General features: G+C 38.1%; 1 protein-coding gene across 7 annotated transcripts in view; it reads left to right on the top strand.

Moving 5' to 3' along the window:
* TP53BP1 (tumor protein p53 binding protein 1) overlaps positions 1-22,892 on the top strand; it is an 87,341-nt gene that overhangs the window by 30,493 nt on the left and 33,956 nt on the right. For 5 of the 7 annotated variants that reach the window (XM_087859238.1, XM_045771905.2, XM_045771889.2 and 2 more), the window contains 5 exons: positions 919-1,085; positions 3,316-3,442; positions 4,226-4,320; positions 7,432-7,640; positions 16,950-18,273. In XM_087859238.1, coding sequence (XP_087715364.1) covers positions 919-1,085; positions 3,316-3,442; positions 4,226-4,320; positions 7,432-7,640; positions 16,950-18,273 — 1,922 coding nt within the window. Of the gene's footprint in view, positions 1-918; positions 1,086-3,315; positions 3,443-4,225; positions 4,321-7,431; positions 7,641-16,949; positions 18,274-22,892 lie in introns of those variants that run through there. The other 2 variants (XM_045771896.2, XM_045771912.2) reach the window with 2 other exon arrangements.

The following is a 22,892-nucleotide window of genomic DNA, read 5'->3' as shown; positions in this document are numbered from 1 at the left end:
CTTAAAGTTTCTGGTATAGCTGTAAAGAGGTATTCTTTTCCCAAGTGCTCCAGGCCTTAACTTGGTAGGAATTAGGCATATCCCTCTGTTCTGCTATGGTGATTGTTGTGTCCTAAACTACGTTGTCTCTGGTCAGCAGCTCAATATGGCAGAGGAAAAGTGGGATGCTTCCAATTTGGGGGAGGTGATTAATAAACATTCAGTATTGTTTTGTAACTTCCTTCAGTAGAAAAAGTGAGGAATGAGCTCCTGAACAAATTTGAATATCAAGAGAAGTTGTCTTTCTAATGCAAAGTACTCAGCCTAACTTGGGCCCACTTTTTAGGCTTTTCTTTAGGAAGTTGCTCTGTAGCTAGTTATGCTTTCACTTTAGTAGGTGAGTCTCCGAAGTCTCTGGAAAGGGGCCAGCATTGAGAGTCTTACATGTATGAGTAGTATTGGTATGAAGGATTCTTGGTTTGGGGCTTAGGTTGAGCAGATCAAATGGACAAGGCCAGCAGTAGATAAAGTGTGTGACAGTAGTGCAGGTGATAATTCACACCCAGGCTCTTTTTTGTGCAAGGTCCTCATTAGGACTGGCATTGTTGTGGTCTGGATCAGAATCCTTCATGCTCGCCTAGATAACAGTATATGTAACAAATCCTTAAATCACTTATCAGAAATCTTGGACAGCATGCTCTACAGCAGTGAGCAAAGTTGAAAAGAAGTATTGCTGTGTGGGAGACAGGCTTTGAAATGGGCTGAGGGCTTTGTATCATAAAAAGTAGCTTATTTCCCTTCCAGCAAATATTTATGTGAACTAGAGCCACTGGAAGTTTTGAAATTATTCAAGGAAAACACAAAATGGAAAAAGCTTAATTCAAAGATGAAAGCATTTGAACATAGCAACTTTTTCTCCTTGTGATTTGAATTTCCTAGGTCAGAGGATATGCCTTCTAGTCCCAAAGTATCTCTTGCTGCTGTGGAAACAAATGAACGAATAACTGCTCAAGAACTTTTGCAAGGTGGACTGAAGATTCAGAAGTCACCAGAGCCTGAGGTTTTGTCAACTCAGGAAGACTTGTTTGACCAGAGCAATAAAACAGGTACAAAGAGTAATTAGTTGCTGTAGCTCCTCTTCTCCAAAGATCTAAACTTTATTTCTGTTCGGAGGCTACTCTTTAAGTTAGGAGGCACTTTATAGGTATGTCGACTTGTTTGTAATATGGAAGGAAAATACGTTTCTAGCTGATTAATGATTAAGGCTTTTTGGGAATGATTGCTGTTTAACATTTTAACATAGTTTTCTTTCTCTGTTGTAGATGGAGATATTGAGGAATAATAATATAGTAAATTTATTATTATGCATACATATTATTGTACATATTATTATGTATATGTATTATTATACATATTATTATGTATTACGTATTATTAGGTATTTCTGTCAGCATAGATCTTCAGATCTTAAATATCATGATAATTAAGTGTAAGTTTTCATAATCACCTGGGCAACAGTCTACCTACTCATCTATCAGAAATAGGAAGTTATGGCCTAGCAGAAAGAACATAAAACTTAGAAGACTGGAATGGTTTTTGTTTTACATTTTGTTAACCTCCACCACTCCCCCATTCCGAAACCTAACAGAGCCAGAGAGCTTCAGTAACAACCAGCAAAATATGTGTTGGTTAGAAGGAGGGAAGAAGAGAAGGTTATATTCCTTTACTGTGCTGTGAATGTGTGCAAGACATTCAAACGGTCACCAGAAAAACTTTTTTGGTCTCTCACTGAAGCTATAAGGTTGTATTTAAGAAATTCCTTTATTTTATTTTGTTTTGTTTTATTTTATTTTTTAAAAAATTTTATTTATTTGAGAGAGAGAGCGAGCGCACGTGCGCATGCATGAACTGGGTGGGGGGGAGGTTTGCAGAGGGAGGGAGAGGGAGAAGCAGACACCCCCTCCTTCCCTCATGAGCAGGGAGCCCAGGGTGGCCCCAATCCCAGGACCCTGAGATCATGACCTGAGCCCAAGGCAGACGCTTAACCAACTGAGCCACCCAGGCGCCCCAAGAAATTCCTTTATACTTGGGATTAATGCAGCTGATACTCCCATCTGTTGCTGAGGAGAAGGGACTAACGGGAGATTCTTCATAATATAAATCAATAATGGCTGCTCATATATCCTTTTACTAATGCATTGGTATTTTTGGTCTCTTCTGAGGAGGCTCAGGTTCTAATCTTGACAATTGCTGCATTTATATCATCAAGTATTTTTTTTTTAAGATTTTATTTATTTATTTGTCAGAGGGAGCGAGCGCACAAGCAGAGGGAGAAGCAGGCTCCCCGCTGAACAAGGAGCCCGATGTGGGACTCCATCCCAGAACTCTGGGATCATGACCTAAGCCAAAGGCAGCTGCTTAACTGACTGAGCCACCCAGCCATCCCTGTATCATCAGGTGTTATGTGCATTGTTTTGACTTTCTCCGTTCTGCATCATGGCATGAGCTTTACTTCACCTTAGGTAGACATTGAAATAAAAGGCTCACTTGCTGTTTTATAATAGAAGCTTCACAAGAAAGAAGAGCAGCCAAGCAGAGGTACTAGGATTCTGCCTTTTTCCTCCAAGCTTTGATCAGGATAGAAAGGACTAAGGAGGGGTGCCTGGGTGTTTCAGTTCGTTAAGCATCTGCCTTCAGCTCAGATCATGATCCTAGAGTCCTGGGATAGAGTCCCGCCTCTGGCTCCCTGCTCAGCAGGGGAGTCTGCTTCTCCCTCTCCCTCTGCCCCTGCTCCTGTACTCTCTTGCTCATTCTGTCTCTCAAACAAAATCTTAAAGAAAAAAAAAAGACTAAGGAATCCTTTTTGTCAATTCTATGTTAAACCCATAATTTAGGGCTCCCAGGTGGCTCAGTTGGTTAAGCATCTGCCTTTGGCTCAGGTCATGATCCTGGGGTCCTGGGATCTAGTCCTGCATTGGCTCTGTGCTCAGCACAGAGTCTGCTTGTCCCTCTCCCTCTGCCCCTCCCCTCCGCTTATGCGTGTGTGCGCGCTCTCTCTCTCTGTCAAATAAATGAATAAAATCTTTAAAAACCCATAATTTATAGTAGGGGGGCATTGAATGGTCACTCAGGATTTGTGTTAGCATCCATTCCATTGACTGTACTACAATTAGAATTTCTGCCTTCTTGGAACATGGTTGGAAACATGGATATTATTTGCCATACTCAGTGGCTTCTTTTCTTTTTTCTTTCTTTTCTTTCCACAACTCAGTAATGTCAATCTGAAAAGCAAATGCAACTAGAATTTCTTTTTCTCTCTCTTTTTTTGAAAAATAGCTTCTGATGGTTGCTCTACTCCTTCAAGGGAAGAAGGTGGATGTTCTCTGGCTTCCACACCTGCCACCACTTTGCACCTCCTGCAGCTGTCTGGTCAGAGGTCCCTTGCTCAAGAGAGTCTTTCCACGTAAGTAAGCCTAAAATAGCTCTGCCAAGGAATCATGTATCTGAGGGTCTTAGGCTAAGGTTGAAAGACCTAAAATTGTCTACTAGTCCAGAATTCTTTTTAAAACCAAAAAGCAAACTCTAGGCTTTTAGAATATTTGGGTTAAGAGCTTAGTGGACCTATTAAAGGCAGGTAGCTCTGCTTTTCTCTTTGGAGGTTTTATAATACTAGCCCAAAGTTTTCACTAGGAAGAAACTGCCCCGTTATGTTCTCTTATACATCCAGAACGAGCATTCTTCTCCTCCATTTGACCAGCGGTTCTTTCCATTTAGCAGCATAGGGGTGGAGAGTAGGTTATACTAGAGTTGACAGTAGCTGGAGTTCTTTATTTCTGTGTTATGGCAAAGGGGTTTGCTTTTTTTTTTTTTTTTAATGTACATGATCTTTCTAATTAACTAGGTAAAAATTGTATTAATCTCAGTTTTGGAGATGAATTTATTTTTTAGCACTTTCTCTTCTTTGTAATCATGAGGTTCTTTTGTCTGATTGGTTACTTCTCTTACAATCATATGGCTTTATCTGTCCCCCCCTTTTTTTTTTAATTCTAATTTTGGATATGTCTGGTATGAGAAATAGTTGTTTAAGTATTATTCATGGCTCTTCCACCAACCTCTGGTAGCTGTTTGAGAGCTTGCTAATAAGATTTGTCTGAATGACTTAGATATTTTTGCTATTAAAAGTAAGAAACAAATGCAAAACTGTGGCTGTGGTAAAATAACCTGTGAATTCTCTCTTTATATAAAGGAATTCCTCAGATCTTGTTGCTCCTTCCCCTGATGCTTTCCGATCTACCCCTTTTATCGTTCCTAGCAGTCCCACAGAGCAAGAAGGGAGAAAAGGTGAGCTCTCTTGGTCTGTCTGTTGATCTTAGATTAGAAGAAGAGGAGCACTTCTGCCTTACAAAATGTACTGTTTCTTTATTTGTTTGAACACTGTGACACTATTCAGTAGGACTCATGTCTGACTCACCTTCAGGGATGTGGCCTAGTGTAAAGTGCTCTCCTTAGTTCCCTGCTCTTCTAGCACTGATTCTTATGAAAATTCTGTATTGTGATTTAATTTTTAAAAAGATCCTTAAGGCAAAATTTTTATGCTTTTAAAGTTGAACTCAAAGTAGTATATTATAGTAGTATATTAGTGAGGAGCTGTGTTTATAACTAATAGCCCAGTAGTTTCCAGCAACATGTTGACATGCTTCTGGTGAAAGGGAGCCAAAAATAGTTTCTTTTGCTCTTTAAAGGTTACTTTTGCTATCATCAAACAGTTTTAGCCAAGGAGTGGCTAGGATCAGGTGGTAGAAATTTTGACTTCATTCATATCCTCCTTTGAGGATCTAGTGCTTTTATATTACTTTATTCACAAGAAAGAATTCCTTTTTACTGAATTTATCTCACTATCTCAATCTCTTTTACTCTGTCCTAGTCTCATATCCAGTCACTCAAGGTATTTCTTTTTTTAAAAAATATTTATTTGAGAGCGAGAGAATGAGAGAGAGAGAGCGTGAGAGGGGGGAGGGTCAGAGGGAGGGTCCTGAGTCTCCCCGCTGAGCAGGGAGCCCCATGCGGGACTTGATCCTGGGACTCCAGGATCATGACCTGAGCCAAAGGCAGTCGCTTAACCAACTGAGCCACCCAGGCGCCCCAAGATATTTCTTTTATTTTTTTAAGGATTTATTTATTTATTTTAGAGAGCAAGAGCACACACACACCGGGGGAGGGGCAGAGAGAGAGGGAGGGAAAGCATCTGAGGCAGGTGCCCACCCAGTGCAGAGCCTGACACTGAGCTCAATCTCATGACCCTGAGATCATGACCTGAGCCAAAATCAAGAGTTGTCCGTTTATCTGACTGAGCCACCCAGGTGCCCCAGTCATTCAAGATATTTTTAAGTTTCTACTACTTCTTCATGAAACCTTTTCTAATAAATTTCATGATTTTCTCCTTTTCGTTTTTTCTTACTGATAATGGTATAATAGTTAAAATTTATTGAGCACTTAGTGTATGCCAGGCACTGTTTTGTGTACTTCTCTTTGGTCCTAGGTGCTTTTCTTTGTTTTTGTTTTTTCATTTTTCATTGAACCCTCACAACAATCCTAGAAGCAGGTATTACTTTTATCTCCATTTTACAGATGAAGAAACAGAGTCCTAGAGAGATTTCACAACTAATAAGTCATAGAGGCAGTATTTGAACTCAGGCAGCTGCCTCCAGAGCCTTGGTCTTATCTGTTGTTTACATGCCTCCTATGATATCCTGCTGTCTCTACTCTCAAGTGATATAAATATAGAAATATGTTTAACTGTTTTTCATGTGCAGTTTACCCATAACAAAATTTAATCTTTCTTTTGCCACTGTTTGTGTCTGGCTGTTTGTCTTGAAATCAGTTGTAGATATCCAAGTGGACTTGTACAATTTTAAGCGTAACATGATTAATGATATCTTTAGTAAAAAATAAAAGTGAATCCATTCTACAAAAAAATCCTAAGGCAAGTTAAGTTTGATTTATACTTAAAACCATTTCTTCTATTTATAGTGTGAACACTGAAAATGATACATAAAAATGAGTATAATAAAAATACTTGCTCCCTGATTGTAAAATAATTAATACTCTAGAAATTTGGAAAGCATATAGGAAAGTAATAAGAAAATAAAAATTCCTTGGATACCACAATCCAGCTACAATTAGTATTTGGATATATTTCTTTTCAGAGTGTTTTCTATGCATAAAGAAATATTTTATACACTTGGCATTATGTTATGTATATGATTCGTTTTTGTTTTTTTTTTATGTAACATACTGTATTTTCTCCTGTAATTTGTATTTTAGATTTAATGTATTTGCTTAATATGTGCCTGTTTGTATTTGCTTGCTTCCTTTTCTTTCTTTCTAGAATTATTAACCTAAAACCTTTTTATATGTAGTGCTTAGAACAGTAGGTCTTTAATAAGTGCTTTGTCATGGTGAGAGCGATCAAAAGGTGTAATGAAGATACTTAACACAACTGTAGTCGTGTGCTAAAGACCTATAGCACCAGATTTACAACCTAGCATGAGACTGGAATGTGAGGTTGAAGTCAAGCAAAGCAGCAGGGGTAGGTATTGAGGTGAGGCATAGCCAGTACCACGAGTGTAGATTGCAGTGAAAAACCTAGTGGCATAGATAATTTGTGAGTGGTCTAGAGGGAAGCCTGTTTGAGGTCAAGGTGTAAAATAGGGGGAAAAGGGTTGTCGAATAGCTGTTGGGTAGCTACCCAGCTAGCTAGGTGGGTTCTGAGGAAGAGCCTGTTGGCCTACAGGTGGGTAGTATATTATGGGAAAGCAGTGGGGAGGTGGGGGTGGGGGTGTGTGTGCACGTGCGTGTGCGTTTTCCTTCTGGGCAGTTTGTCTCCTGATTAGTGCCTTGATACTTGGTTCTTTGATTAATCACTGCTGATTGGCATTGATAGATTTTTTCTTCGGTATTTGTCCTGGCATCCATCTCTGTGCTTAGCAGTTGTTAATGCAAATATAATGAGTTCATAAATAAGTAGATATTGGAGTGATGAACAAGTTCTGCCTTTCAAGGCCTGTGGCAGAATATATGTTGGTTAATTAGATGACATTAATCGATGTTCCTGTGCCAAATATGAAAAACTGAGTTATAGTAGGGAAGGGGGTTCAGAGGAGCTGAGTTAATTTAACATTTCATGTGGTTGAGTGGGTATCCCCAGACGAGCTCTGTTTTCATCTATATCTGAGGATTTTGGGAGTATGGATCTTTCTCCTCCCAGGGGAAGAAAGTATTGCTAGATTTCTGTGATTCAATCTACTGTTAATCTATCTGCTTTTCTGAAAATTAAATCACAATTTTTTAGGAATGGCAATTTCTGAAATATAATAGTTACTAGTGGTATTGGAACATGAGTAATATTGATGAGTGCTTATTTCTCAATTCATTTTTCCTATTTTAAACCAGATGAGCCAATGGACATGTCAATGTTATCAGAAGGAAAAGGAGAGTCTTTTGAGAAGAAACTCCAAGATGATGAACCAGTGGAGTTAGAAAACCCCCCTCTCCCACCTGAGCCCACTATCTCACCACAAGCCTCAACACCGGTGTCTCAGAGCACACCAGTCTTTACTCCTGGGTCACTTCCTATCCCATCGCAGCCTGAGTTTTCTCATGTGAGTATCGTAGAAAGAGTGTTTTCCTCCTAATTGTGTTTTGTTTTTTTTTTAAACAATCTTTGAGGTATAATTTATAAATCGTAAAATTCACCCATTTTAAATATGTAATTTAGTGATATTTAGTCCATTTACAAAGTTGTGCAGCTGTCATCCCAGTCTAGTTTTAGAACACTTCCAGAGTCACTTCTGTTTAAATTTTATACTATCCTTAGCTTTTTGAAAATGTTAGTGTAAATTAAAGGGCTGTTAATCATAATTCTACTCTAATGCAACAATCTGTCTTTCCACATACCTTTTTTTTTTTTTTAATGAAGTCGCTTATAGTGAACATATAACTTTAATCTTCTTTTTCCAGGTAACATTGAATCATAATGATTTTTCAGTGTTACATATATTACCTTTTCCTTTTTTTAAAAGATCTATTTGAGAGAGAGAGACAGTGCATGCATAGGGAGAGGCACAGGGAGAGGGAGAGAAGCAGATTCCACTAAGCGCAGAGCCGTACTCGGTGCTTCATCTTACAACCCTGAGATCATGACCTAAGCCAAAATCAAGAGCCAGATGCTTAACCAACTGAGTCACCCAGGCACCCCCATACTACCTTTTCAAAACTTGTGTAGTATATCTCTGAGTGGTTGTACCATAAGCTAATGAATCACTCCTCGACAGAGGGTATCAGGTGGTTTTTAATTTTCAAATGAGAAGTTAGTTCTCTTCTAAAAGCAAAGGAAAACTAACATCTCTTTTGTGTAATTCTTTTTTTTTTTTTTTTTAAAGATTTTATTTATTTATTTGACAGAGATAGAGACAGCCAGCAAGAGAGGGAACACAAGCAGGGGGAGTGGGAGAGGAAGAAGCAGGCTCACAGCGGAAGAGCCCGATGTGGGACTCGATCCCAGAACGCTGGGATCACGCCCTGAGCTGAAGGCAGACGCCTAACCGCTGTGCCACCCAGGCGCCCCCTCTTTTGTGTAATTCTAAGTTTAAATATTAAAAAAATAAAATGCAGTTTTTATTCATAGTGAATTGAAGGTCAACTAAATCTAAGTGAGTATATTATATGTTCAATCTAAATGCCTCTTCTTATAAGACTGTAATTGGGGGGATTGTTTTAGTGTTAACTGCCTTTCAGTTTATGGGTATTGTACCAAAAGTTTATATTTAAAAATGAACGGGAGTGAAATATATTTTAAATTTAGTGTAGAGGAGACAGTAGGAAGAAAAGTTAAATGTGGGGTGCCTGGGTGGCTCAGTCGGTTAAGAGTCTGCCTTCAGCTCAGGTCATGATCCCAGGGTCCTGGGATTGAGTCCCACATTAGGCTCCCAACTCAGTGAGGAGTCTGCTTCTCCTTCTCCCTCTGTGCTCTCTGGGTTCTCTCTCTCTCTTTCACTCACTCTCTTTTTCAAATAAATAAAATCTTTTAAAAAATTAAAGAGAAGTTTTTTTTTTTTTTTTTTTTAAAGATTTTGTTTATTTGACAGAGATAGAGACAGCCAGCGAGAGAGGGAACACAAGCAGGGGGAGTGGGAGAGGAAGAAGCAGGCTCATAGTGGAAGAGCCTGATGTGGGGCTCGATCCCGGAACGCCAGGATCACGCCCAGAGCCGAAGGCAGACGCTTAACCACTGTGCCACCCAGGCGCCCCTAAAGAGAAGTTTAATTGCTTTCTGAAGTTATTAAAACTTGTGTGTTTTGTTGAAAATTCCGTTTTATGCCAATCATTAGTGATTTGGTGGAGTGGTTAAGAACGACTCTGGATTCAGAATTTCCTAGACTTAGTCCTGGCTCTGCAATTACTGCCATTGTGACCAGTTGAAACTGAGCCTCAATTTCCTCGTCAAATCAAATGGGGATATGGATACTACATACCTCATAGGGTAGTTTGAAGGTTACATGGGTTAATATATATCAAGTGCCTAGGTTAGTGCCTTGCATGTGTAAATACTCCAGAAGGGTTAGCTTTGCTGGTAGTGAAAGAGTGAAGACATGGTTACCTAGAGGTGAAGTCAACCACCATACATCTTTTAGTTTTTGTTTTCCTATGAAAGTTGTACATGAACATACACAGTTTTAAAGAATCAGAATTTAGGGATGAGCTATAAGCATTGACCAAGAGTATTGAGAAGAATTTTCTAAAAAAAGTAGCTGATGTGAAACAGACCAGTTACAGATGCTTATCAGTGACCAGATAGGACTTAGATGGAAATGTATGTCTTTGCAAAGGTATTCCTACCAGGAGAAGTGAGCTTGGCCACAAAGGAATAACTGACTTTTTGAAGAACAAGGCACTATTGAAGAAATTGCCTAACCTTCAACATTTACCAAAGACCTTCAGAGTCATCTATAAAACCAACAATGAAAATTTGAGACAAATGAGTGATGTTGAACGTAGTTCAAAGGTCCTTGGAACCTAAGATGACTTAGATTTCTTTGGATTTATATTTTAAGATGCCTCAGTCAGTACAGTGGTCCATGTCTCCCAAAAAAACAAACAAACCCAATTAAGTACCTTTACAAATCTCTCAAGAATACCTTAACAGTTTTTATGTTAAGGCTTCGTTTTTACTTAATAAGCACTTACAAAAGCCAAAAAAGGAGTCATATGGTTAAGACAAGATCTCTCCTTACCCCTACCCAGAGACAACCACTTTCAGTCTCTTCAGCTTTTTCTTGTTTATTTATCTCCATAACTCTGTATATCATGATTATGTTTTCATGCATTCTTTTTATTTTTATTTATTTTTAATTTTTTTAAAAGACTTTATCTGTCAGAGAGTGCATGCGAGCATAAGCAGGGGGAGCTGTAGGCAGAGGGAGAAGCAGGGAGCCCACTGTGGGACTCAATCCTGGGACCCTAGGATCATGACCTGAGCCAAAGGCAGATGCTTAACTAACTGAGCCACCCAGTTGTCCCTCATACATCTTTGAAAAAGTTTTTAGGAGTGCCTGGGTGGCTCAGTCAGTTAAGCGTCTGACTTGATTTTGACTCAGGTCATGATCTCAGGATTATGAGATGAGCCTGGTGTCGGGCTTTATGCCCAGCTTAAGATTCTCTCTCTCCTTCTGGCCCCCTGAAAAAATTTTTTTAGCTATTTCCGTATCTTCCCAGTAAAGTTACATAATTTTGTTTAAATCATTATTGAATTTACATTATTACGAATGCTGTTATTATAAACACTATTCAAAGCAGAATCTGTGGAATATTTTTATTTTTCATGTTTGTATAATTTCTTATTTTTCTCTGGAATTGATAATATAGCCTTTTTCACTTGCTTAGTTTTCTACAAATTTCTCATTTCATCAACCGTAGGCTTTCCACCAGTTGTCAGAATCTCCTTTCAAGGTGTTTGGGAGCCTCAAACTTCATCTCTTTGGAGAAGCCTCTTTTGGAGACTCCTGATTTCTAATCTTTATATTTTCTTCTATGCCTGGTGCATCACTGACCTTCTTTTAACTGCAGTCCTTGGAGGTTGTCTTTATTGTCTTTGCGTTGGATTCTTTTTGGGCTCCATGTCTTGCTTGCTTTACTCTCTCATTTTGGTGGAGGACATTCTTCAGTAGCATACTCTCTATTCTCTTGCTCTCTTTATTTTTTTTTTTTTAAGATTTTATCTATTTATTTGAGAGAGAGAGAGCATACAATCAGACTTCCCACTGAGTGGGGAGTCTGACTCAGGGCTCGATACCTGGACCCAGAGATTACCACCTGAGCTTAAGTCAGACGCTTAACCGGCTGAGCCACCCAGGCGCCCCTCACCCTTTTTTAAATTGTATAATCCAGTGGCTTTTAGTATATTTACAGAATTGTGCAGTTAGTCGCCATAATCTAATTTTAGAACATTTTCATCTCTCCCCTTCCCTCCAAAAGACCCCGTGCCCATTACCAGTCACTCCTGTTTTCCCCATCCCTAGCCCTAGCCCACCACTAATCTACTCCATGTCTCTATAGATTTGTCTGTTCTGGACATTTCATAAATGGAATTATGCAAATTATATGATATGTAGTCTTTTGTGATTGGTTTCTTTATTTTATTTTATTTTTTAAGATTTTATTCGACAGAGAGAGAGACAGCCAGCGAGAGAGGGAACACAAACAGGGGGAGTGGGAGAGGAAGAAGCAGGCTCATAGCAGAGGAGCCTGATGTGGGGCTCGATCCCATAACGCCGGGATCACAGCCTGAGCCGAAGGCAGACGCTTAACTGCTGTGCCACTCAGGCGCCCCGTGATTAGTTTCTTTAAATCGGCATGTTTTCATGGTTTATTCACATTGTGGCATGTATCAGAACTCCATTCCTTTTTTTTTTTTTTCTCCATTCCTTTTTATTCTGAATAGTACTACATTCTATGTATAGAGCACATTTTATTCATTCATTCTTCAGTTGATGAACATTTGGGTTGTTTCCCAGTTTTGCTTATTGTGAATAATGCTGGTGTGTGTACATTCATGGATAAGATTTAATGTGGACATATGTTTTTATTTCTCTTGTATATGCCTAGGAATGCAGTTGCTGGGTTCAATCTTCTTTTGACCTTTCTGAGTTCTTAATTTCTACTTCTGGGTTTTTAATTTAGAAACTGTTTTTTCTCTGAATGTTCTTTTTGTAAAAAAATAGCATGTTAAGTTTTATGGGTGTACTATCTTATCTGCCTCAGATTATTATTAATAGATTTTTTTGAGAAATTTTCTCTTCCCTGGAATAGTTGCTATTTCTTCAAATAGATTTTAGTTAGTTTTGATGTTTGACTTTGAAATTAAAGGGTTTCCTCAAGTGTCTGATGATCCTTGATTGTCTGTTTTAAGAGTACAATACCAGAAAACTGATTAGAAGTTCTGAACTGGTGGTTGATACTTATTTCTGGGATTCACTGTAATGTGATCTGCTGGGCAATTTTGTATCAGCATCTTGATTTGTTTCAGCATGGTCAGGTTCCCCAGAAAAATGTCTAATCTCATCTCCTGTCTGCCGTTGTTCTAGAAGTCTGTTGATGGAAGAGGGCTGGGGGTGTTGGGAGGCAGGTGCAGGTTCCATTCAGTATGTCACTTTTCACTTAATCTGTTTTCAGTGTGGTACTTTCTGGTAACACTGCCTCTTTCTCTTCATGGGTGCTCTGTTTTACTCCAGGGCAGAGGAGGTTCAGGGAGCAAGGATCTGAGAGTTGAACTGCTGCTGCTGCTTTTTTTTTTGTTTTTCTTAAAGCTTATGTATTTTTTTTTTTTTTTTTAGTAATCTCTGCGCCCAGTATGGGGTTTGAACTCACTACCCCAGAGATCAAGAGTCACATGCTCTTCCTCCAAAGCCAGCCAGGCGCCCCTGAACTGCTTCTTAAATAGCTTCTAACAGGTCCTCCTGTTTTTAGCTCCACCCTCACCACCACTTCCAGAGTCACCTGGTGTTGCTGCCAAGTACTGAATCTTTTTCTGGGCATGATGGTTCTGTGGTGTAATTTGGGTTGCTTCTTGGCTTTCTTCACTGCTGGCTTAGAATTCAGCTTCCACTAGTCTGTGAAATAGATGATCACTCTTCCAGAATTTTGTTGCAGTTATCATTTCTTCTGTTCTTTTTCTTGAAAATGCATGTTTTAAAAAAAAATTTACTGTTGCTTAGTGGGGTTTTTGAAAAGAGTTAAGGTAAATGTGTGTTTTAAATCCACCATTTTAATTTTTTGTCCTTATCTATTAAACTTCTTACATTTTATTCTTAATGGCTAACCTTTCACATCTGTTATTTCTTCTGTACCTTGATTCCTGGAGTCCAAGTCAACCTAATTTTGATGTTATAAGATCTAAATATTTATGAGATAAATACTGATCAAAAGATAATTGGGATAAAGGTAATTTTGTGTATTTTTTTTTAAAGATTTTTATTTGAGAGAGAGGAACAGAGAGAGAGCACAAGCAGAGGGAGCTACAGGCAGAGGGAGAAGCAGGCTTCCTACTGAGCAAGGAGCCCGATGCGGGACTCGATCCCAGGACCCTGGGATCATAACCTGCGTTGAAGGCAGATACTTAACTGACTGAATCACCCAGGGGTCCCTATTTTTTTTCTTTCTTAATATATTTGTTAATTGCATAGCCTCTTTGACCTTTCACTAGGATGTAAGAGATGGAGAGAGGGCTAGTAAAATATAGTTTGATACTTAACACTTTTCTCATTTTTGATATACATATTAATTCAAGGGATGACAAATCAGATTACAGATGACTGTATGAATAGCTCTTAAGCTCTGTATATATGAGGCCAGTTTTTGACTGGTTGGGTACTATCGATTTAGGTCTGTGCTGAATCTAGACTTAAAGATGGACCCATATTGAGCATAGTCCTGACAGTTCTCTATCAGTCTTTATCCAGAGCCCTGGGGAGTTTCTGTTCACTTAGCTCAGTTGTTCTGATCAGGCCTCCAGTGAGTCTCAACACTGTGGATTATTATGGGCCAAACCCTCAGAGGCTAGATCCAGGCATTCTTTAGAAATATAGCTTGTTGGGGCGCCTGGGTGGCACAGTGGTTGGGCGTCTGCCTTCGGCTCAGGGCGTGATCCCGGCGTTACGGGATCGGGCCCCACGTCAGGCTCCTCCACTGGGAGCCTGCTTCTTCCTCTCCCACTCCCCCTGCTTGTGTTCCCTCTCTTGCTGGCTGTCTCTATCTCTGTTAAATAAATAAATAAAATCTTTATAAAAAAAAAAAAAAGAAAGAAATATAGCTTGTTGATAGGCTGCTTAGCCCCTGACTAAAGTTCTACATATATTGAATAAAAATCCTTTAAAAAATAAAATCACATCTGTATTTATTCTGATGATGCTTATGAGGTATTCATAATGGGGGGCAACTGCTTAATGGATATGTGGTTTCCTTTTGGGGTGATGAAAATTTTTTGAACTAGATTGAGGTGGTGGTGGTTGCATTGCATTGTAAGTAAGTGTTCACTCTGAAGTGGTTAATTTTCTGTTATGCGAATTTCATTTAAAAGATATTTGTAGTTTATTAGCAGTGTCTTATATATATGAGCCTTTGTAAAATGACTTACTTTTTGCAGTAAGAAAAAATTACATAATTCTTGTAGAGGATGTCTGATATACAGGTAAATGAAAGTAAGATCATCAATTATCCTATCTCAGAAGTAACTACTTTTAACCTTTTTATATATATGTTTATTAATTTAAGAATACATGAGAATCATATAAACATGTGTAAAAAGACTATAGTAAAATATTCACGTACTTTTTTTTCCTTCACTGAAATAGAAACTTTCTATTTGGTGCATAGCCTCTTTTCCTGTTTTCCTCTTTTAATATTTGTCGGTAATTTTTTAAAAGATTTTTATTTATTTATTTGACAAAGAGACAGTGAGAGAAGGAACACAAGCAGGCGGAGTGGGAGAGGGAGAAGCAGATTCCCCGCTGAGCTGGGAGCCCAACTCAGGGGCTTGATCCCAGGCCAATCAGACGCTTGATGACTAAGCCCTCATCAGTAATTTTATGTGGCTAACACTCACATGATGGAATACTTTGTATCATAATTTATAAATGAATCTCTTGGGGTGCCTGGCTGGCTCAGTCAGAAGAGCATGTGATTCTTGATCTCAGGGTTTTGAGTTTGAGCCCCACATTGGGTGTAGAGATTACTTAAAAAAATAAAATAAAATCTTTAAATGAATCTCCTATTAGTAGACATTTAAGGTGTTTTATATTGTTTCCTATTCTAAATAATCAAATTGCACTAACAGTATTGTAGCTAAGTCCCAGTTCCATCAAATCATTTCCCAGCAATGGAATTATTGGGCGAAGGGGTATATGAAGTTTCAAGGCTATTGTTGTTTATTGTCCTGGTGCCCCTTAGAAATGTTGAACCAGTTTTTTCTCACTCATACCTGAGAGTTTCAAATTTATGACTTTTTATAATCTGATTGGGTAAAGAGTAACTCTAGACATTGAAATATCAGTGGTTATGAAATAAACAGAACGTTTGGCAACCTATTTTGATTTGCTCTTTCCCTTAAAAATCGTAGGCAATTAATGCCTTACCAGCTGTGTCTAGAGTTTTATAACATTTATGTCAGGCAAAATAACACACTAAATGTAAGTTTTTACGTAAAAACATGTCTAAGCTTTGGGTTCTTTTCTTTTTTTTACATTAAGGTATTATTTAAAATAAAATGCCATTTTAAGTAGATAGTTTGATGAATTTTGGTAGTTGTGTACCAATGTAGAACCACCACCATCAGTGGAACAGTTTCCTCACCCTAAGAAGTTTCTTCATAATTCTTTGCAGTTGATTCCTCCTCCTGATCTCCTCTCCGACCTTAGGCAACCACTCGTCTGCCTTCTGTCACTATAGTTTTGTGGTTTTTTTTGAGAATTTCATAAAGTTGGAATCATAAAGTGTATATGGTCTTTTGTGTTTTAGTTCTTTAGCTTAGCATATTTTGAGGTTCATTCGTATTACATGTATTAACATCTTACTCCTTTACATGGTTGAGTAAAAGTTCCATAATATAGATAGCCGCAATTTGTTTATTCACCAGTTGACAAACACTTGAGTTGCTTCCAGTTCTGAGCTATTATGAATACTACTGCTATAACCGCTTATATACACATCCTAATGTGGAAATAGGATTTAATTTCTCTTGGGTAAATACTTACAAGTGGAATTTCTGGGTCATATGGTAATGTATGTTTAACTTTGTAAGATACTGTCATACCCTTCTCCATTTTGGCTTCCCACCAGCAGTGTACGAGAGTTGCAGTTGTTCCACCTCTCACCAACAGGATGTAGTCTTTTTAACTTCAGCCGTTCTTGTTGGTATGTAGTGGTGTCTGTTGACTGATGAGATTGTAAGCTTTGGATTTTAACATCTACTTTATGAATCCTAGCGTATTTTGAAATAGTAGGAAGTAAAATACGTGTATATTCCCACATTGTGAGAACTGAAGTAGGCTGTGTAAACATATGTTTAAATGATTACTATGTAATTGAAGGCCCATCAAACATATGACATGATTTTAGTAGCTTGGTGATGTATAGTTACATTTAAGTATCTTCCTACCCTTAGAAGGATAAGTTAATACTTCATTGTTTTTGTTCGTATTATGCTGATTCCAGATTAGTGGTTCACAGGAAGAGGATTAAACAGAGTGACTTGTGTTGTTGAAAAGACTGGTGATTTATGAGCTTTGTATTTCTGAGACTATGGCCCTAGAGTTCTATAATTCTTGAACAATTGATTGAGAAATTTTAGATGAATTCAAGGATTAGATATAAAAGATATATTATGAACAAATGATTTATTTCTTTTTGTTCCTCCTTAGGACATTTTCATCCCATCTCCAAGTTTGGAAGAACGATCAAATGATGGGAAGAAAGGTGGAGATTTGCATAGTTCATCTTTGACTGTTGAGTGTTCTAAAACTTCAGAGATTGAACCAAAGAATACCACTGAGGATCTTGGGCTATCTTTGACAGGGGATTCTTGTAAGTTGATGCTTTCTACAAGTGAGTATAGTCAGTCCCCAAAGATGGAGCACTTGAGTTCTCACAGGATTGATGAAGATGGAGAAAACACACAGATTGAGGATACTGAGCCCATGTCTCCAGTTCTCAATTCTAAACTTGTTCCTGCTGAAAATGATAATATCCTGATGAATCCAGCACAAGATGGCCAAGTAGAACTGAATCAGAGTGATAAAACGAAGGGGGATGACACAGAAACCAGAGACGACATTAGTATTTTAGCCTCTGGCTGCAAAGGCAGAGAAGAGACTGTAGCAGAAGATGTTTGCATTGATCTCACTTGTGATTCAGGGAGTCAGGCAGTTCCTTCTCCAGCTACTCGATCTGAGGCACTCTCTAGTGTGTTAGATCAGGAGGAACCTATGGAAATTAAAGAACATCATCCAGAGGAGGGGTCTTCAGGGTCTGAGGTTGAAGAAATCCCTGAGACTCCTTCTGAGAGTCAAGGAGAGGAGCCCAAAGAAGAAAATTTGGAGAGTGTCCCATTGCACCTTTCTCTGACTGAAACTCAGTCCCAAGGATTGTGTCTTCCAAAAGAAATCCCAAAACAAGAATGTCAGGAAGCTATGGAAGTTGAAACCAGTGTGATTAGTATTGATTCCCCCCAAAAGATTCCAGCACTTGACCAAGAATTGGAACATAAGGATCAGGAAGCGTGGGAAGAAGCTACTTCAGAGGATTCAAGTGTTGTCATTGTAGATGTGAAGGAACCATCTCCCAGAGTTGATGTTTCTTCTGAACCTTTAGAGGGAGTGGAGAAATGCTCAGATTCCCAGTCGTGGGAGGATGATGCTCCAGAAATAGAACCATGTGCTGAGAATAGAGCTGATGCCCAGGAAGGAAAGAGTGCAGAATATGAAGGAGATCTGAGATCAGTGACTGCAGAAAAGGAACCTGTCGAAGTACACTCTCCACAACCTCCCTTGACTTTAGAGAGAGCAGATGATGCTCTGAGACCTGACCAGGAGATGCAGCAGGCTGAATCCCAAGAGAAAACTGATAACTCATTAACAAAAGACTCAAAAATAGCTAACGCAAAACAGCTGGGCTCTGGTGTAGAAGCCCAGGAGCTGGAGAAGGCCTCTGCCCATGCTTCACAAAGCTTCTGTGAAAGCTCTAGTGGTGAGTGTGCTTGGAAATTGTTCTGTGTTTCCAACCAAATCATAGTTTGGAATGGAAGGTAGGAGGGAGCTGTGTTTATGTTGGGGCAGAAAATTCACTTAGAATTATGTTTGTGAATAGCCAATAATAGTTGGGAAATACAAAAATTTGCATTGTGTTTTTCTTTTGTAGCTGTAATTATTTGTGGAACCATCTGAGGTTTATCAGCTTTATAACTCAGGAATAATCAACATGAATTTTCTAAGTATTTAGAAATTGTACCGATCTGTTGTTTTCTAGTTAGGTCCCAACCGTTTTTTATATTTTTGTATTTTGACAGTTGCCTTGAAATACAAGGAATTTTTTTTTTTTTAATTACCCTACATAGTAAAATATTCAGAACTCTGTTAATGAGTGTACTTTTACTGTTTTTTTCCTCTTTATGGGCATTAGGTAAAGTTCTAAATTTGGTTCAACATATATACATCTTAAACATTAAACTGGAAAAGGTATTAGTTTGTGTTTTTTACCTATTATATCAAAGACCAGAATGAGAGTATAGATTCCTTTGTAGAATATTCTATATGACATCAGCTGAAAAGAATCCAAACTTTGTAAATGCCTAGAGTTTATATAATTTAAAAACAAAACAAACTCCAAAAATAAAAAAATAAAAACAAGATACAGACTTAAGAAAACAAGCCTCTAGGATATGGAAATGAGAAGCAGTATTTGGGCATCATCATAGCTATTAGTATGGGTGATCAGATCTTTTGGTGGCTTATACTTGTCTAGGTGTGATTATTAGTAGTAATTTTTTTTTTAAGCTTTCAAAATTGCCCGTTTGTTAAGCATTAGGTTTTATATTCAGGATTCCCCCCGCCCCCTTTTCAGAACAAGAAAATGTTATAGCTGAAAAGGAAGTTAGAGGTTATGGGTTCAGTCTCTAAAGTCATGGCTAGTTAATAGTTGAGGTGGAACTAGAACTTACGTCTCCTGATTCTGAAGTCTGTGCTTTTTACTCCTGTACAACTGTGTAATATCGTTTCTCTGAATCTGACGAATTATGGCAAAGAACTATCTGAATGATGTAATATTCTGTATTGTTGAATATTTTTGTAATTGTGTTACATCTAAATACAGTTGTTAACCTAGGCTAAGAAAGTTTTAGGACCTATAGATTGTTTTAATACGGTTACTTAGGATTTTCTAATTATCTTAGCAGTTGTATGCAAAAGAAGCTTCTAACATTGGGATATTAGTTCTGTCGTGTTAACAGTGTTCTCCATGAATTCCTGCTTACACTGTTAATTGGCAGGGACAGTTTTTATAGTAGACATTACCATAGTAAAACATATCTTACTAATATTTATCTAGATTGTTGAAAATACTAGTAAGTTATTTTCTGCTTCAGGATTTTAGTTTTTGAGCAAACAGCTAAAAATAGTGAAGACAGTAGTTGGAGTGTTAGAGAATTAGTCTAAAATAAATCATTCAGAAGAGCATTGCTAGAAAAGAGAAAAAATTATTCTGTACTTAAAATACAGTTGTTTAGTTGCTAAAGTTTAAGAGAGACTAATTTAAATGAGAATAACCTAAAAAGTTAATGGTTCTTTAGTCTGGAAAGACAGGATGAAAGGTAGGTTTGTTTAATTAGATTTTTTATACTAAAGTTAGAAGGGTACTTTTGTTTTTTGTTAATAGCTTTATTGATTAAAAAAAAAGATATATGCTTATCGTGAAAGTTCAAACAGGAAAGAGAAGAGAGGGAATTTGGAGAGGAAAAGAGGTAATCACTGTTAAGTGCCTATATTTATAGATAACTTGGAGACCTCTTCAGACATCTCTTTAAGGAGACCTCTTTTTTTTTTTTTTTTTTTTTTTTTTTAAAGATTTTATTTATTTGAGAGAGCAAGCAGGAGCAGGAGGGAGGGGCAGAGGCAGGGGGAGAGGGAGAAGCAGTCTCCCTGCTGAGTAGAGAGCTGGGCTCCAGCTCAGGCTCCCGCTCAGGCTCCAGCTTGATCCCAGGACCCTGAGATCATGATCTGAGTCGAAGGCAGGCGCTTCATCGACTGAGCCACCCAGGCACTGCTTAAGGAGACCTCTTGAAATTTGAAAAGGCAAATTTAGAAAGATGGTGCTTAGAAACCCACCCTTATTCAATACAGAGTATACTTTTGATAGGTTGATTATGTGAAAAATTGTGACAAGTTCAGGAAGTCTATAATTAAATCCACAAGTGTCAGTCTATGATAGGTTAATAATGATCATGGAAACTAGTTATGTTTTGTGCTCTAGCTCTAAACTTTATTGGCTTACTTTATGGAATATCATTCTACGGACACCTGGGTAGCTCAGTCATTGAGTAGATCTTCCTTCAGCTTAGGTCATGATGCCAAGGTCCTGGGATTGAGGCCTGCATTGGGCTCCCTGCTCAGTGGGAGACCGCTTCTCCCTCTCGCACTCCCCCTGCTTGTGTTCCCTCTCTTGCTGTGTCTCTCTCTGTCAAATAAATAAATAAAATCTTAAAAAAAAAAAAAAGGAATATCATTCTAATTAGCTGTTAATGTCACAGGCAGACTCTTAAGGTATACTGTTTATGCATGATGTCACCCAGTATAGAAGTTCTTATATTTTTAGTTAGATGGCTTTTAATCACTTGTAAGAAGTTAACAGTTCTTTTGAGCCCAAAAGATGATTAAATGGGCTATAGATTGTAACAAACTTAGAAGTCAGGGAGACCTTCCTGACATTAAGGGTTTTAAATATTGCTTTGAACTAGTGAATTCTCTGAAGTCCTTAGTAATAAGGACAAACAGCCCACTCAACTGGTTTGATGATTGATATTAAATTTCCTTTCTTCATTGCTTTCTTCATAGGTGCTATGCTGACATACAGTAGGCTAGCCCATGATAATCTGGGATAGCAAGAAGGGACTTGATAATTTAAACAATAGGCGTGCTAAATGTCAGAGAAAGAATTAAATATGTGGAAAATTCCAGTATTAAAGGCTAAAATATTATTTTGCAGGATGGTGATAACTTGACTAGATTATTGGTGTCTTTCAGATGAATTGAAAAAAAGCCAAGAAGTGGGAAAGCATTTGGAGGACATTGAATAGAGGCTTTCTGAATATGAATAATTGAAGACTAAAAATAAAGGCTGCTTCTAGTTAATTGAATGCTGACTAAAGAGTTAGGAATTTATCTTCTACTGGAAACTTTGGCATTTTGACAAGGCGCTAACATGTTCAAAGTGATATTTTATAGGAATGTTGTTTTGGTTGTTTTGTGCCAAAGGAATTGGGGGTTGGGGAAAGTTAGAGACTTCAGGCAGAGAATGTAATTGATAGGCTGTTGTAATAATCTGGGAATGAGTCATCGGAGGCCCAGATAAATAGTGGCAGTGTTGCCTATAAAATTAGACTCATTTTTCCATTAGGTTGTAGGAATGCAGCTGGGTCAGTGGTGCTAAAATAATTTAAGTTTTATTTTGTGCTGTGCAAAGGAAACCCAGTTACAGGGAAATAATGTTCAGTAATATTTGCATGTTATATTTGCATACTATGGTATGACATAGAAGGATGGACTTAAAGATTTCATGTGGGTTTTCAAAAGTCTTCATGGTCAATCATGATATGAGGGATGGTTCCTGTCAAGAGAGCAGTGCAGTGCAGGTGATTTTTCCAGGAACCAAAATTCTGTAAAATACATCTTTGGAACATTTGCTATTTCGTGAGATGTTTTTTCTACATTTTAGTTTCTATATCTCTTCTAAGTTCTTTATTAACTTAAAGGACTTGCTTTTTAGGGAATTGCCAGAGAATGAATCCTTATCTACCCGACCCATTTCTTTTTTCTGTTACTATGGTGGAGTTCTTTGTCATTTAAGATGTGATTCTGAGGGGTGATTGGGTGGCTCAGTTGGTTAAGTGTCCATCTCTTGATTTTGGCTCAGGTCATGATCTCAGGCTCTGCTACTCAGCGGGAAGTCTGCTTGGGGATTCTTTCTCTCTCTTCCTCCTGTTCACGCGTTCTCTCTCTCTCTCTCTCTCTAGCTAAAATAAATGAGTCTTTAAAAAAAAAGTGATTCTGTGATTCTTCACTCATTCTCTTTACAGTTCTTTAGCTGAGCGTATGTGCTTTTCATTCTTTATTTCTAAAGTTTTTTTCATTTTCTCTTTTCAACCCTTCAGGTTACTAATTCATTTTCTCTCACATGTAGATGTAAGAGATGTTTTTGTTGTTTTGTGATTTTGAAGAAAGAAGTATCAAAAGTGCTTCATATAAAAGATAAAGAATAGAAGTGGAATGGAAAAAGATGAAAAGAGAAAAATGTGGTATTATGAGAAATAAACTTGGTCTTCATGAAGTTCCTGGTACAGAGCTCCAAAAATCCTTGTAATTTTTCTAAGTGATAGGAGTATCTTTTATTTTTTTAAAGATTTTATTTATTTATTTGAGAGAGAGACGAGTGCCCAAGATAGAGCAGGAGCTGGGAGGAGAGGGAGAAGCAGACTCCCCGCTGAGCAAGGAGCTGATGTGGGGCTTAATCCCTGGACCCCAGGATCATGACCTGAGCCGAAGACACTTAACTGATTAACCAACTGAGCCACCCAGGTGCCCCTCTTTTGTTATTCG

Source organism: Ursus americanus, chromosome 36, assembly GCF_024610735.1.
Source record: "Ursus americanus isolate L20-20 chromosome 36, mUrsAme1.1.p, whole genome shotgun sequence".
NCBI lineage: Eukaryota > Metazoa > Chordata > Mammalia > Carnivora > Ursidae > Ursus > Ursus americanus.
Note: the sequence above shows the minus strand (reverse complement) of the source record. Positions and strands in the feature narration are given on the sequence as shown.